Genomic DNA, 16316 nt, shown 5'->3' on the forward strand with positions numbered 1-16316 from the left:
CATCACATTATGTACGAGTCGTCACAAATGCTAAGACGAAGAACAAGTTTCGATGGTTTTTTGTGACATCGCAGTGTCGTCATGTATAGTTTTTGTAGATTATGTGACACTTATATTTTGTCATGTTTTGTACTGGTTCATATGCTATTTACAGACATTTGCAGACGAGTCTGTGGCGTCACAAATTGGCATTCCATTCATGACGGCGTCGCCCCACTGGTCTTTCATCACAGCATACAAAAGCATAATTAATACACATATATCAGCCATCATCCACAGGATTGACACCACAATTCTCAAATCATTCAGAATTCACAGGTCAACACAATTCACTGAAGCCATCATGGATACACATGTTCCAACCACAAACCTGCAGCATACTTGTTCAACCACATAGTTCCAGGTTCAACCACACATGTTCCAACCACAAAGTTCGAAGCACAGACTAAGTTAAAGCAATGTAGCAAAAGCTTAGACAAAGGCCTCATCCTCAGAAACTACAGTCATACCTTAATCTTTCTGAAGTCTTAGGACAGCTCGCAGCAGCGCATTAGTCTCCTCAAACCTGCTAGTCATCCCCCTCACTTCCTCTTGGGTCTGCCGCAGCAAGTTTTGGTTTTCTTCAAGTGCGTCCTGCTGAGCTTGAAGTTGTGCCTGCAACTCTTCCCGCTTCCTAGCAGCTTCCTCTCTTTCAGCTTGGAGGGTTGCCTCAAACTCAGCTCGGATGCGTGCTTGTGCTGCTGTTGATGAGGACTGAGCATTCTTTGATGGTCGAGGGGCACCAATGTTAGGAAGAAATGTGGATGAGCGGCTGATCTCGCTAAGAGTTTCATCAACAATCTTGGTGGGAGATTTTTTTCTTCTCCTTCTTCTGGCTCTCTATCCTTCTCTGCCACCATCCGTTCCTACATAAAGATAATGCAGTTAATAACAAGGCCAGGCACGTACTTGAGTACAATAGATGTATCAAATCATTTTGGAACTTACATATATTTCATTGGCAAGAGGAGTGCGACCATTTTTGGAACTTTTCATACATTCCCCAAAGAACTCTACAGCATCTGGATCGCTGTTGTTGTACTTAGGCCTCTGCAGCATGTAAAAGCCTTGGATGACTTTGAAGCACACATCTCAGTTTGCATTGCATAGTAACAAAAGGATCCAGCCGAAAATCAGGCAATCAGTGTGCATACAGAACAAAATAATCACATACAGTACAAGAAGCAAAATGTTTAGTATCAGAAAGAGCCTTGCCCTTTTCATCCATCTTTCTCAGTTTCCCTGTGCAAATAAATTCCAAAAGGAAAAACACTACAAATAGCTATTCAGTAGAGGAAAAACACTACAAATATCCATGAACTACATTTTCCTTTGCAACATAACAGGAGCTTAAAGATGTTGAACATACAATCGAAAAGCACCACAAAAGTGCCCCAAGTGAAAGCAATAGTATTACCAGGCTGTATCGATAGGCTATGTAGGACCTAGAACCAGTTTTTTGGTGAAGCTGCACCTTGGATCGGTTTACTTTATTCTTCGCAGATTTCTCCTGCACCACAAATGCAATACAAACTTCTAATTGACAGGCATAGTTTGATTGCATGTTAACAAAAGCAGTGATGCAGGCCATGGACCTGATTCTTTGGGTCACACCAGTACTTTACGAGCTCGATCCACTCCTCTGTCTTCATTTTAGGTGGAGGTTCTTTGGCCAACAGCTATTCCATTGTGAGGGACTCGTCGAAGTACTTCCTTTTTAGGTGATACCTCTGCTGCTTTACTCCCTTCTTAATGATATCAGTGCATGCAGATTTGCTTGGTCCATCATTCTTAACATCCACATCCAACCTATTCTGCAGTCACACAAATCATTTATTTGACAAAATTTCTTACATGGGAGTAGAGCTAGTAATGAAAGAAAGTAGTTGAAGTGAATTAGGTGTCTCACTGCCACTTTATCAAGCACTTTTTGTACTTCTACTGGCCCCCCATCTTTTTCATAAAGCTTCCAAGATGTGTAGATAGGCAGCTTGTCTCTAAGAGCTACACCAGTTTCTGATGCCAGCTTCGCTGCTTGAAGTGGGACATCAGGTCTTTTCTTCCCTTCAGCCACTTGGATAGGCAGCTTGTTTCCTCTCTTTATCATCTTCTCTAAGCCAAGCCCTATGGTTTTCTTGCGGACTTCCTTTCGGGGCGCTGCATTGGCAAATAACATGCAAAATGGGTTATTATAGCAGCCACAAATGTAGATATTGAATGTAGATAATAGTGGTTGGAAACACATATTGATTACCAGGAACAAAGTCACCAACTGGTTCTCCTTCAATTGTATGACCCTCTGAATCGGCATCAACTTGGTCATTTGTGTCATTGATGTCATTGCTTTGCCTAGAGCTCTGTACACCTGGCGAGGTTTCTACAGGAACTGATTGGTTAACACTAGTCGTGGGAGTAACTTGTGGAAACACGGTAAGGATGGGTGTAGGAGTAGGAGTATTATGCTCAGTGTTTCCACTATGCGTAGATATGGGTGGACTGGTGTTGGGTAATCTAGAAGCACTGGAAATGGGATTAGTTTTAGGGTTGGCTTTCGAAGCGGTCTTAGCAGGCAAGCGCAATATTTCCCTAGGTGGTGGACGGCCTCCTGGCGATGCCATGGTTGCCTGTTGCCTAGTCAATCTGGTAGGCGTGCACGGTGGTAGCTGGTTTGCATCCTTAGGTGGTGGACGGCCTCCAGGCGATGCCATGGCTGCCTGTTGCCTAGTCAATCTGGTAGGCGTGCACGGTGGTAGCTGGTTTGCATCCTTAGGTGGTGGACGGCCTCCAGGTGATGCCATGGCTGCCTGTTGCCTAGTCAATCTGGTAGGCGTGCACGGTGGCAACTGGTTTGCATCCCTAGGTGGTGGACGGCCTGCAGGCAATGCCATGGCTGCCTGTTGCCTAGTCAATCTGGTAGGCGTGCACGGTGGCAGCTGGTTTGCATCCCTAGGTGGTGGACGGCCTCGAGTAGGCTTGGCTGCTTGTTTCCTAGTAAATTTGGTAGGCGAGCACGGTGGCAGCTGGTTTGCAGCCGGCATATGTGCCATCTTTTGCTTCTTAGTGCGAGTTCCTGGAACCATCGCTCGTACCTGCCAAGAGAAACATGCATCTTATCGATTAAGGATAATGAGTGAAGTACATTAAATGACTACAATGAAGTACATGATTGAAAAAGACTAACTACATACTTGTTAATTGGCCTAGTAATGCATCTCACCTCAGTACTATCCTCATGTTTTAGGTCATCATCGTAGTCATCATCACTGTCACATTGGTTATCAATGTCAGAGGATGGGTCATATTCATTGTCAGACTCTATTGTCTTCCCCATGCACTTTTCATTTTTCGAAAAAACATCTCTAACATCCTGAGCTAGTATTGGAATACCCAGAGACGCAAAAAATTCCTGGACCTCCCTTACCCTTTCATCCCTTTCCAGCTCGTACTGAGTTTTTTTCATTTCTTACTTAGTTTCATGAAACGGATAGAGAGCAGAAACTGGATTCAGTTTCTGTAAAAGAGATGCAAAAGAACTAACAAATCAGTATTCTTTAAAATGTTAGGAAGAAGAAAAAATAACAATTAACAGAATGTAAGATTACCAAGCAATGGAGGAGAAGGGGGAACTAACAAATCATGATTCATTAACTCATTTGCAGGCAACAGCTTCAGTATTCAGACTGTAACTTTTCTGAACATTTCTAGACCTGCAATTACCAAGCAATGGAGGAGAAGGGGGAAGCAGACTACCTTTGGAGGAGGAGGAAGCAGACTATAGCCGGCGTTGAGGAGTGCACGTGGATGCCTTCGGTGCGCCTCTGTCCGAGCAAAGTTCAGGATGTCGACGGGGCTCTCCGGCCTCTGGCGTTGACGTGGATGTCGTCCGCGCTGGGCGCCGCTAAGTGGCGGGGAGGTAGGAGGAGGCCATGCTTGTTGACGTTGCGGGGTTGAGTGACAGCGGGCCGGGGGTGGTGGGTCGGCGCGGCAGCGGGGGTGATGGGTCGGCGCGGCAGCAGGGGCTTGAGGGACAGCGGGGGTGGTGGGTTGGCGCGGCAGCGCGGGTGGTTGGTCGGCGCGGCAGCGGGCCAGGGCTGGAGGGACGGCGGGGGTGGTGTGTCGGCGAGGAGAGGGGACCAAGGATTGGGGATTTTTCCCCTATCCCTATCCGGGCAAGAGGATAAGGCGAGGGGGGATTTGGATGGCTTGAGCGGGAGGTGGGGTGGGTCCCGTGTGTCGGCGAGCGGGATAGCGCGGGAGAGAGCCAGGTGCGGCAGCGAAAATTTGGCCCTGGCGGGTGGGCCCGGATTGTCAGTGACCCTTTGAGTTGTATTAGGATTTCAAACCGATTTTTGGGCCTAGTAAACGATTGAAAATGAAATGAACGTATAAAACAAAAATGTTCAACTCGTCCAGTTCTACATTTTTGGTTTTGGCTATTTTTTCATTTGAACTTTTTTGACAGTTTCAAATTTGAATTTCAAATTTGACGGTCTATGGACTAAAAATTGGTGTGCTAAATACTTTCAAAATAAAAAGTGATGAACACAAAGATTGCACATCTCATCAAAATGAACACTTTTTGTTTTGGTAGTTAGTTCATTCGAGAAAGTGGCAGTAAGTTTGTTCATAAAAATTACATGTCTCACTAATAGTTTCATGAGGCTATATAAGAGATTGTTCCCTCGACTTGTAAATCGTTCAAACTTTGGAACATCAAAATATGATCAAAATCAACAAAAAAAATTTGAATGATCATGATTTTACAAATTTTTAGAAAAAAAAGCATCAGATTTCGAGATTGTATGTAGGAGAAAAATTTGTTACAAGATTTAGACATGAACATCTGGGCCCACATGTCATTGATACGCTGGACAACCTGGCCACTGTGTGCCCGCTTGGCCACTGGTCATTGTGTTGCCGCTTGGCCACTGCCTGTAGGCATCAGGCCGGCCCAACTGGCCTGCTGCCTTGGCGCCCCTCCCCTCACCCTGCAGGCTTGCCGGCGAGCAGCACCTGCACTCACCGGCCTCGCCGCCCCTCACCTCCAGCAACCGCCGCCCCTCCCCTCAGCTGCATCTGGCGCCCACCCCCTCAGCTCCAGCAGCCGCCGCCCTCCCCTCACGTGCATCTGGCGCCCACCCCCTCAGCTCCAGCAGCCGCCGGCCGTCCCCTCACCTGCACTGTGGTACGTGGAGACTAGGGGTCCAACCCACAGTGGATCTTCACCAGCAAAACGAGCTGCTCCACCCCCACCAGCATCCACGCGCGGCAACCACACCCCCACAAGGTGAGTTCAGTGATGTGTACCTCTGTCAATTTACCATTTTTTCTTGTACTGTTTTAACTTTAGTCCAGGGATTTAAGATGGATTTGTTACTCTTTGCACCTAATTTATCCAGGTCGAGATGGATAGAAGTTGGATTTATACAAGTGCACCATTTTCGTCGGCCTTTTTGTCTGGTGTTCAACACTTCATGGAATATGTCAGAGCTAGATGTACTAGTGCAGATGAGAAAATCAAGTGCCCATGCCGAAAGTGCTTGAACCAGAAAGAGAAAAGCCTAGATGATGTGCACGAGGATATCGAGCTCAATGGTATGTCTAGGTGCTATATTAGGTGGGCCCATCATGGAGAGGAAGAAGATGATGTTGGACAAGATGATGATGGAGAACTCGCTGATCTACCTGAAGATATGTCATGTAATGGAACTGACCAAGGCCAGGCACCACTTGATGAGGAAGGACAAGCTGAAGATGTCATAGATGATGGTGCAAGGGGAGTTCAGGGGTTGATTCAAGATTTGCGCGACGCAGCAAGCCATGGCCTCGGTGGTAACTTATATAAACAACTCATGGAAGAGGCAAAGCGTGAACTTTATCCAGGTTGCACCGAGGAGAGTAGGCTATCTTTCATCATTAAACTGCTGCATATAAAAGTGTACAATCGGATAACAACATCTGGGTTCGATGCATTCCTTGAGTTGCTTTCTTCAACTTTGAAGAATGTGCCCGGAATTCCTAAGTCATATAACGAGATGAAAGCTGTGCTTCGGAAGCTTGGTTTTGGTTATGTTTCTATTGATGCGTGCAAGTATGATTGTGCCTTGTTTTGGAAGGACCATGAAGGCGATGATCATTGCCCAGTTTGTGGCTTCACAAGATGGAAAGTGAACAAGGAGGGCAGAAAGAAAGTTTCTCACAAGGTCCTCCGTTACTTTCCAATAATTCCACGCCTTCAAAGGCTTTTCATGTCAAAGCAGCGGGCACAATATGCAAGATGGCACAAGGAAAAGAGGGTACCCGTTGAAAATGTGTTGTCGATCGAAACCCACCGGCAAGCAACGATAGGCAACACGAGGAGCCGGGAGGCTTCCGGGACGGCTGGCGGGCCCCGGTCCCTCAGTCAACGGCCCAGCGATCTGGCGCACACCCTGGCTTGGAGTCGCTAGGCGTGCCACCTGATCCTGTACCTGATCAGGAAGGTGTGATTCATGAAATTCCTGTAAGCACAGACACTTGTAAAGGTTAGTCCGAGCCGTGATCGGCTCATCACTCCTCCCCGGTATCGGCTGTAATGAGCTGATTGCATCAATACCGGATCGGACCTTCGGGTTAAATAACGTATGTAAATAATAATGAGATGAAACTTGCTTTATAGATATCGATCTAATCCAATCCATGATAACTAAGCCCTCACTACACGACCGGAACATACTACACGTGATTGAGCCTAACGAATACGCAAAGCATCAAGACAAACAACCTAAACAGGGACCCTAAAAACAGCTAAAGAGCCGATTCCTAAGGAACCCTCTACCTAGGCTAGGATCCGATACTAACATACTGCCGGAACCTTCAACCCGTTTGCAAGGCCTAATCATGCACATATCGAGCTAAATCCCTAATAAATAGAAACTAGCCATAACAGATTAGATCTATCAACATAAACAAAGCAAGGTGCGACCATTGCATCCATAGTCAGGAACAATGATCGCGGAGCGCGCAAGAGCAATGAGCAGAACATGATCATGATAAAAATAAAATAACACTACTCTATGCGTGCTATGATAACTAGTGCTACTCGCCATCTACAAGGCTTCAGAACGAGCAACACATGAAGTAAACGGGCAGGAGCAATGCGCCCCCGATCACGCGGAGCGTGATCGGGGGGCCACATGGCACTTACCCGATGGAAAACCCTGGAACAGGGGAGGCGATGCGCCGTGAGTTGTTGATGAATGAATCTCCCTTTCTTGTTTATTCATGGTACATATTTATAGTCCGTAGACTTGCCCTCTTTAACTAACCCTAATCAAACACAACACGAATCCTAACTGCCTAAACCTGAGTTTACACGGCCTTACTGTTCCCAAACACTTGTACAGGAACCGATCTGTAATTGCGCCGAAACCTTCTCCTAGGCCCATCTTGCTCCTTGGCCCACTTCTGGCCCGTCCAGAATATGGCGATAACACATGCCCCCCTGGTTTCGGCGATGGTAATTCCGAAATCATTTATTTTAAAACCACCTTGACCCTTCGGCTTCTGATCCGTATATGCCTTTTCGACTTCCAACCGATATGACCGCCCTGTACCAATCTCCTCAGGAACTGTCACGATGCCGATTCACCTTACCCCTTGATTTAACTTTATAAACTTACCCACGGCCACTTCCCCAGTCATCTTTCTCTTACGGCCATACCACTTCCTCTTCTTCTTTCACCATGGCTTCTTCTTCTTCTGCTTCTTCCACCACTTCCTATGAATCCAAATCCTCTCGAGAACCAACCCCGGAATATGATCCAATCGCCGCTTACGAGGTTCGTGCCCCCCTGCATTGGGACGCAGAAGAGTGGGACTTTCGTTACCAGTCAGAGGATGATGAATCCCTGACTGATGGCGAAGATCTCACACTCCTCCTCGGGGCCGAGCTGGAGGAAGATGAAGACGACGTGTCTTGGGGGGAAGACCTTTCTTCCTCGGAGGAAAGAGCCGATTCCTTCTCCTCCGAGGAAGATCCGATGGCAGGTACCTTCCTTCTTGGCAGGTCATCGGACGACACTTCCGACGGCAGCGCAGGAGCCGAAGATGATGACAGCTTCCCCAGCGACGGTAACGGAGACGACGACGACAGCGGCAGCGATAGCGGCGATAGTGGCCTTAGCATTGCTCCGTCGCCCAAGCGCCGCAAGATCTCTGGCGTAACTGGTGGTAGGTCGTGGTATCCCCATTAGGCCACTCTTAGGAGTAGTTAGCTCCTCTTTTGTATTCACTGTCTCGCTGTGAATGAAATTTATTTTTGTATTGGCAGCTCTTCTTGTGCGCAATTGTCTGTTTTAAGAGCCGATGGCAACGCATCGGCCTTAGAATATACCGATTCGGATCCGAAGTAACTCTACAATTTACTTCACCCTTCCGCTGGCCTTTCACCCAACGCAAATCTCTAAAGACTCTGGGATCCAGATCAACTCCGATCCCCTTTGCTCTCAACCCCTAGCCGCAAGATCCTCCCCGGCCCTTGAGACACAAATCCGATCTTGCGCCGCCAAACCTAGATCCACCCTCCAAGATCTCGATTCAGGATTCCCGATGGCAGAGTCTTCGCGCACCGCCGCCGCCATCTTCGGCCTGAAGGTGAACTCCGACCCCCATTAATTTAACACAGCATCTGCAAGTTTTACTGCGCGGTTAATTAATTCCTCCCTCGGCAATCTTGTTTTTCTTGGGGTTTTTTTAGGCTTCCGATATCTTCTTGCCGCACCCTTCTTCCCCCAACTCTTTCTGCCTTGGGCCTCGTTCCTATGAGAAACCCATAGATTTGATTTCTTGTGAAGCCAATCGGATCCCCTTTGTGAGTCAGGGCATAGACCTAGAATCTTGGTCGGACAGCCTCCGCGCTTGGCCAAATCCACCTGAAAACTGGATAGTTTGGTACAACAGAGTAGCGAGCGCTTACCAACCCTTATGGGAATCCATCGGGATAGCCGATGCTCTATCTCTGTCCCTCTCTCCCCTTGAAAAAGATGAGAACCTTCTGAAGACCATCGGCTATTTCTGGTCTGACGCCTTGAATTGTTTTCTCTTCGGGCACAGCCCGTTAGCACCAACATTGCTAGACGTTATGATGATTACCGGCTTGGACATATCGTCAGCCTGCCCCTCTGCTTACAGCCTCCCTGTAGTCCCTTATAAACTGTCTTCCAAGACTGAGTGCACTAACTGGAGCACATACCTGAGCCAACACCAGAAAAGCAAGGGCCCTGTATCGGAGAAGGAACACACAGCCTTTCTGAACCTATGGCTCGAACATTTCCTCTTCTGTGGCCCTTCCCTCGCCCCAACCAAGAACTACCTCTCCTTGGCTTATGAGCTGGCCAGGGGTCAATCTGTTGGCCTTGGTAAACTATTTCTCGGGGAACTTTTCAGATATCTCCATTTGATGACTTCCAGCCTTCTTTCTCAGAAGAAAATCAGAACCGGTGGCCCATGGTGGTTCATCCAGTTGTGGGCTCGTCTTTATTTTCAAAGTTCTGACCCTGATTTCCCTTCCTTAGTCGGCAATTCCTTCCCTGATCTGAATGGGAGACAGATTAGGTGTACTAGTTTCGGGCAAGCCTTGTACAGTCTTCCTGGCAGGAAACTGAATCCTTTAGATGCTTCCCATTGGTTCAAGATTTTCTACAAAGGCCTTGGCAACCCGAACTTCCTCCCTTATGCCGATTCTGAGCTCTTCGAGAACCCGGCTACCTTCCGATTAGCCGATATTGCCTATGATGCCGATACTAGGCGCCTTTACTCCATCATGGTTCGGCCCTGTCTTCTCCCAGTTGGCATGAGTACCTCTAACCGGATCCTCAAGCCTGGTTATGAGTTTTACCAGCCGGTCGTAGCAGCCCGGCAGTTCGGTCTTGCGCAGGTGCCTCCCCACTTCCTTCTCCACCTGTTGACATCAAACAGGGTGGACCTTCCTGACGCCTTGACCACCCATAGGTGCTACAGCCTGTTCACAGACCTCCCCTTATCTGTTCCTGCCAATCTTTCCTTTACTTCTTCGGCTGTTGACTTCGATGAATGGTGGTCGATGTGGAAAACTCATGTTTTCCGAAAAGCTCTGGGCCCGATGCTGCAGCAGATCCATCCTGAGTATGATATTCCCGCCGAAGAGGTACCGCCTTTGATTGACGTTTCTTCTTTTAAGTTTTACCAGACCCCTCCTGAATCCATTTTCTGTTTCTGCAGCAAGAAGACGGCCCAGAGCCGATGAACGATGATGGGTCGCCCTTTTGCTTCCTGGCGGTTGCTCCTGTGGTCCTCTTCGGCAAGAGTGCGCCTCCTCCTTCCAAAAGCGTGATGCAGATTCAGCCGAGCACCATTAAGCTAACCCCCAAGTGAAAGCGACTTTCAGAAGCTGTTGCCCCCCGGGCTCGCGCTAAGACGAGGAAAATTCTTGTCAGAAAGGTCCGGAAAGAAGCTACGCCGTCTTCCCCTGTTCCATCATCTCCAGTCACCATCCAGGTTTGGCCCCTCCTCCCGCTTTGCAATCGGACTTTTGCTCATATCTCCTTAACGATACCTCCTTCTCTTATAGCCTGCTGTCGTAGAAGTCTCCAGCAGGGAGGAGCCCCCATGCCAGAAGGGCTCAGCTTCAGAGGTGCCAGAGGACGTGGATACGCCCACCAGGACCTTGATCACTCTCCGTGATCCCGGCGCGACAATCTTAGAGAATCCTTCCGCATCGGCTGTCGTCCCAACTGCCTCGCCAGGCCCGCAGGCGCCGATCGTGACTTCATCCCCTGCTGGCCCCTGTTTGGAAGGACCCTCTACTGCCTCAGCCACTGCTGATTCCCCTGTACGAGAGGTACATCCCGCGAAGCCGACCGATGTCTCATCGGCTGTCTCTCTCGCGGAGCCGACTGTTGCTCCGTCGGCTGTCGCCTCTTCTTCCGGGAGTGCGGTTCATGCAGCCTCTGCCGCCATCGTTCATCCTTCGGAAAGGACGCACCCCCGGGAGCCGACTGTCCCTTCGTTGGCCATCGCTACTTCCTTCTCAGGACAAGTATGGCTTTTCTTCGCAATTACTTTGACCTTTCCCCGCGACGCCTTGCTTACCCTCTTTTCCTCCAGAACCTGGATCTTTCAGAGCTCCTCGCGTTTGATCCTGCCACGATTGGGTCGACCATATTGGAAGCCGATGACTCTCCCTCAGGCCTGACCAGCACTGCCGATCGGCTCCTCCGCGTGAAGGATCTTCTGTCGTGTCCGATCTCCGCCCTGATTCAAGATTCCAGTGCAGTTAAACAGATCCTTGACGAGGTCAGTTCCCAGCTCCCTGTGAGCCTCCAGGCCAAGCTCTTGCCGGCCGGATACCTTTCTTCCTTCCAAGCAAAAGTGGCAGAAGCTCGCCGCAGGATCGAGACTCGGCGTTCCCAATCACTCTTAAGGACCATCATCGCTGAGATGTGTCAGTCGATCAACAAGAAGAAGGCCGCACTCGACGCAAAGGTCAACACGTCTGCTTCTGCCCATCGGCTTCGCCTCTTGGAGAAAGAACTGGAAGATCTTGAAGCCAAAGTCCGGGCCACCAAGCAGCGCATCCAGGAGGAAAAGGACCTCATGCGGGTTCTAAGTGAGGCAGAAGCTTTGACTTCCGAGCTGAAGACGGACTTGGCCGAGCTGAGCAACTTGAGCAAACAAGTGGTGCCGGGGGTGGACGAAGAGGATGAAGCGGTACTTGCTGAGGTCGACCGCATCCGCCTTGATGCTATCGCTGCTATAGACGCTTTCCTTCAGTAGTCCTGTTTAAGATAAACTTTGTACCTTTATGTAGTGAACCCACTGTGTTTTCATGTAGTGAACCTAGAGTCGATGGCGACACATCGGCTGTCTGATAATTTGTGATGCTTGATCGCCATAAGCAAAACTTCTAAAAGTCGATGGCACCGCATCGGCTGTTCTAATCCTTTCTATTAGCGTACGGGCCGATCAACGCTTATCGGCCTTTTCCCGTCTCCTGTCTTGCCAATGCCAACGTCGTTGATTCAGCCTTCGCCCCCCTTCTTAGCCTGCTGGTTGCATCGGCTTCTTGCCTGATGGGTGCCATCGGCTTCACTGTTCGTTAGCCCACATACTTGGGAAGTATTTCTTTAGGTGTTGGCTGTTGACTGCTACTGGAAATTTGACGCCGTCCAATTCTTCGAGCATGTATGCGTTCCCGGGTAGGACCTGGTCAACCCTGTACGGTCCGTGCCAGTTTGGGGACCACTTGCCATACGCTGCGTCTTTGGTTCCCAACGGTAATACTGCTTCCCAAACCAAGTCTCCTACCTGAAATTCCTTTGGCTTGACCTTTTTATTATATGCACGGGCTACTTTAGCCTTATTCTCCTTAATCTTCTCTAGTGACCATAACCTGAGTTCCGTGAGGTCCTCCACATTATCACTCATCAGAGTAGCGTATTCTTCAGCGGATAGGTCATTCTGGAATTCTATGCGCCTGGACCCGGCTGTAACCTCCCACGGTAACACGGCTTCCTGCCCGTAGACCAAATGATAAGGGGAAGTTTTTGTCGCCCCATGACAAGATATTCGGTATGCCCATAAGGCTTCTGACAAGACTTCGTGCCAGCGTCTGGGATATTCATCGATCTTCCTCTTAATCAATTTGATAAGGCTCTGATTGGATGCTTCAGCTTGCCCATTCGCCTGGGCGTAATAAGGAGATGACCTAATCAGCTTGATACCCATATCAGCAGCAAACTTCTTGAATTCTTCTGAAATAAAAACTGAGCCACCGTCCGTGGTTATGGTTTGTGGGATCCCAAATCTGTGAATAACATGTTCCTTGACGAACTGAATCACATCTTTGGATGCTACTGACTTCATTGGGACGGCTTCCACCCATTTGGTGAAATAATCTGTGATAGCTAAAATGAACTGGTGACCCTTGCTAGACGGAGGATTGATTTTGCCGATCATATCCATGCCCCAGCCTCTGAACGGCCACGGTTTAACAATGGGATTCATTACGGACGCTGGCACCGTCTGGATTTTTCCGAACTTCTAGCATGCTTGACATCCTTTATAATACTTAAAACAATCTTCAAGCATAGTGGGCCAGTAGTATCCTGACCGCCTGATTAGCCATTTCATCTTGTGAGCTGACTGATGAGTCCCGCACGTTCCTTCGTGAACTTCATGCAGGAGCCGATTGGACTCGGTCGGCCCTAGACATTTGAGCAACAGCCCCTCCAAGGTCCTGTAAAACATATCATCTCCTATCAGGACGTACCTCATGGCTTTATATCGTATCTTCCTGGATGCCCCCCGAGCCGAATCCTTCAAGTAGTTGAAGATATCGGTTCTCCAATCTCCCTGATCCAGGAAATACACCTGATGTCTTGATCCATCGGCTTTGTATCCTGAAGCCAGCTGCGCGAGATCATTGGCCTCTGCATTCCGAGCTCTAGGTATCCAATAAAAATTTATATACCTAAATTGGGCTATCAGTTCCTAGCATTGCATCCACAACGGAAACAATAGCTCACTTTCACACCTGTAGTCTTCTGTGAGTTGGGAGATCACCAATTTAGAGTCTCCAAAAACCTCTACGGCTTCAGCTCCGGCCTCCAGAAGCAATTCCATGCCTTTACGCACCGCCTCATACTCTGCAAGGTTATTAGTACAAGTGGCAGGTAACCTAATTGAGAAAGAGTATGTTGCCCCCCGAGGTGATACCAGCAAGATGCCGATTCCACATCCATCTCCACAGGCGGATCCGTCGAAATACATAGCCCAGGCTCGTATGGAAAGCGCTGCTATGTTGGTATTGACCCTCTCAGCAACGAGGTCTGCCAATGCTTGCCCTTTAACTGCCTTCACGGGTTGATATCGGATGTCGAATTCCGATAATGCAAACATCCATTTTCCCAATCGGCCTTTCAACACAGGAGCCGATAGCATATGTTTTATAACATCCGATTTTGCAGATGATGATTACTTCAGCCGATAGCAGGATGTGACGAAGCTTGGTGCATGTAAAAAATAAACAAAGGCAAAGTCTTTCCATGTCAGAGTACCTTGTTTCGGCGTCCAACATTTTTCTGCTGAGATAAAACACCACCCTCTCCTTGCTATCATATAATTGTACTACCACCGAAGCAATTGAGGTGTCACCGAACGATAAATATATGTAAAATGGCCTGTCTTGCTGGGGTGGCAGCAACACAGGTGGTCTCGACAAATATTCTTTGATTTCTTCGAATGCCCGTTGTTGTTCTGCCCCCCAGCGGAACTCTTCATTGGTTTCGATTTTTACCAATTCCATAAAGGGTTCAATCCGCCCAGATAAGTTAGAAATAAACCTCCTGACGAAGTTAATCTTACCAATAAGTTGCTGGAGTTCCTTCTTGTTAGTGGGTGGCACCATAGTACGCACGGCCTCCTGGCTTTTTAGGCCAATCTCTATTCCTCTTTCATGAACCAGGAAACCCAAGAACTGCTCAGCTGTTACACCAAAGGTGCATTTTTTCGGATTCATCCTGAGCCCGAATTTTCTGGTTCGTTCCAGAACTCGCCGTAGATCATCCAGGTGCCCTTCGACTGATGCTGACTTTACCACGACATCATCGATGTAGATTTCTACCAGATTGCCGATTAGGTCATGGAAGATGTGGTTCATGGCACGCTGATATGTTGCACCGGCATTTTTCAATCCGAAGGTCATAACCACGTACTCGAACAGCCCCACCGCTCCGGGTACTCTGAACGCCGTTTTGTGTATATCTTCGGGGGCCATAAAAATCTGATTGTACCTAGCATTACCATCCATGAAACTCAAAATCTTGTGGCCGGCAGCTGCATTGATTAATATTTCTGCAACAGGCATTGGATATTCATCTTTCGGAGTGGCCCTATTAAGATCCCTGAAATCCACGCAAACCCGCCATCGGCCATCTTTCTTTTGTACGGGTACGACGCTTGAAATCCACTCGGCATATCTGCAAGCCCTGATAAATCCAGCTTCTATCATTTTCTCTATTTCCTTTTTTACTTCGACCAAGGCATCGGCTTTCATCTGACGTATCTGCTGTTGGAACGGTCGAAATCCACTTTTGAGAGGGAGCCGATGCTCCACTATGCTCCTATCGAGCCCAGGCATCTCTGTATAATCCCAGGCAAAGCAATCGGCGTATTCCTTCAATAGAGTTATCATCGGCTCTCGCAACGACGGATGCAATTTCTTACTAATGAAGGTTGGTCGCGGCTTATCCCCGGGACCAATATCGATTTCTTCAAGTTCATCAGCCGATGTGAAGCCATATCCTAACTTTCCATCCTCCGTTAGATCAATGCTGCAGATAGGAAAAGAAGATAACAAAACAATTTCCAGCCGACCGTTAGTATCGGCCAATACACATATTTCATTATTTTCCAAGTTTTCATGAAAAGAATTAGGCCGGCTGTCAGTGCTGGCCATCCCCTGACAACTATGTAAAACACCTGTCACCAAAAATTCATTTTTTGGGGGCCGATTGCGCGAATCGGCCTCAATGGGTACATTATCGTGACGCTCTTCATGCAACTTTTCTATTCTGTAAGGCCAGTGGATAAGACCAGCCTTACTCCATTTTTTGTAGCCTCGATGCGATCACACCCTTCTAAGCTTATCCCTGAAATTGGCTCTTGGTCCTCCGCATCCCAGATGCTCATGGCAGCATGCGAAATCTCGATTGAGTCGTCTGCCTGGACTACCTCCACTTCATCTCCATCCCATTGGATCAAACATTGATGCATTATTGAGGGGATACAACAGTTGGTGTGGATCCAGTCCCTGCCGAGTAAAATATTATAGGTGCTTTTGCTGTTGACGACGAAGAAGGAAGTCGGGACGGTCTTGCTCCCGATGGTGAGATCTACACTGAGGACACCCTGAGCTTCTGAAGTTTGCCCGTTAAAGTCACTTAACGTGACATTGGTCTTGATCAAGTCTCCGGTGGATCGCCCCAATCGGCGCAGAACTGAATATGGCATAATGTTGACTGCCGCTCCCGTATCCACCAGCATTTTATTAACGGGCTGGCCATTGATATACCCTTTGAGATACAATGCCTTCAAATGCTTGTAATTCTTGGCTTGCGGCTTCTCGAATATCACCGGCCGTGGTCCCAAATCAAGCTGGGCCACCGACAGCTCTTCATAGGTCCGGGCATGGAATTCTGCAGGAAGCACAAAAACCATGTGCGTGTCAGCCGATACCTTCTTATCGGCTTTTGTTGACT

General features: G+C 48.4%; 1 protein-coding gene across 2 annotated transcripts; it reads right to left on the minus strand.

Moving 5' to 3' along the window:
- Positions 1–279: 279 nt before the first annotated feature.
- LOC112903096 lies at positions 280–2746 on the minus strand. Of its 2 annotated transcripts, none has more exons than XM_025972310.1 (6): positions 2294–2746; positions 1949–2196; positions 1635–1853; positions 1457–1549; positions 988–1089; positions 280–905 (listed from the first exon to the last, which is right to left on the minus strand). In XM_025972310.1, the coding sequence occupies exons 3-6, from the start codon at positions 1689–1691 to the stop codon at positions 582–584; spliced, it is 576 nt and encodes a 191-aa protein (XP_025828095.1). In that variant the 5' UTR covers positions 1692–1853; positions 1949–2196; positions 2294–2746; the 3' UTR covers positions 280–581. The 2 variants fall into 2 exon arrangements, 1 of the variants encoding a protein (XP_025828095.1); XR_003230725.1 differs by having other exon boundaries at positions 296–905; positions 1635–1848.
- Between the last annotated feature and the right edge of the window lie 13570 nt (positions 2747–16316).

This window comes from Panicum hallii, chromosome 8, assembly GCF_002211085.1.
Source record: "Panicum hallii strain FIL2 chromosome 8, PHallii_v3.1, whole genome shotgun sequence".
Taxonomy (NCBI): domain Eukaryota; kingdom Viridiplantae; phylum Streptophyta; class Magnoliopsida; order Poales; family Poaceae; genus Panicum; species Panicum hallii.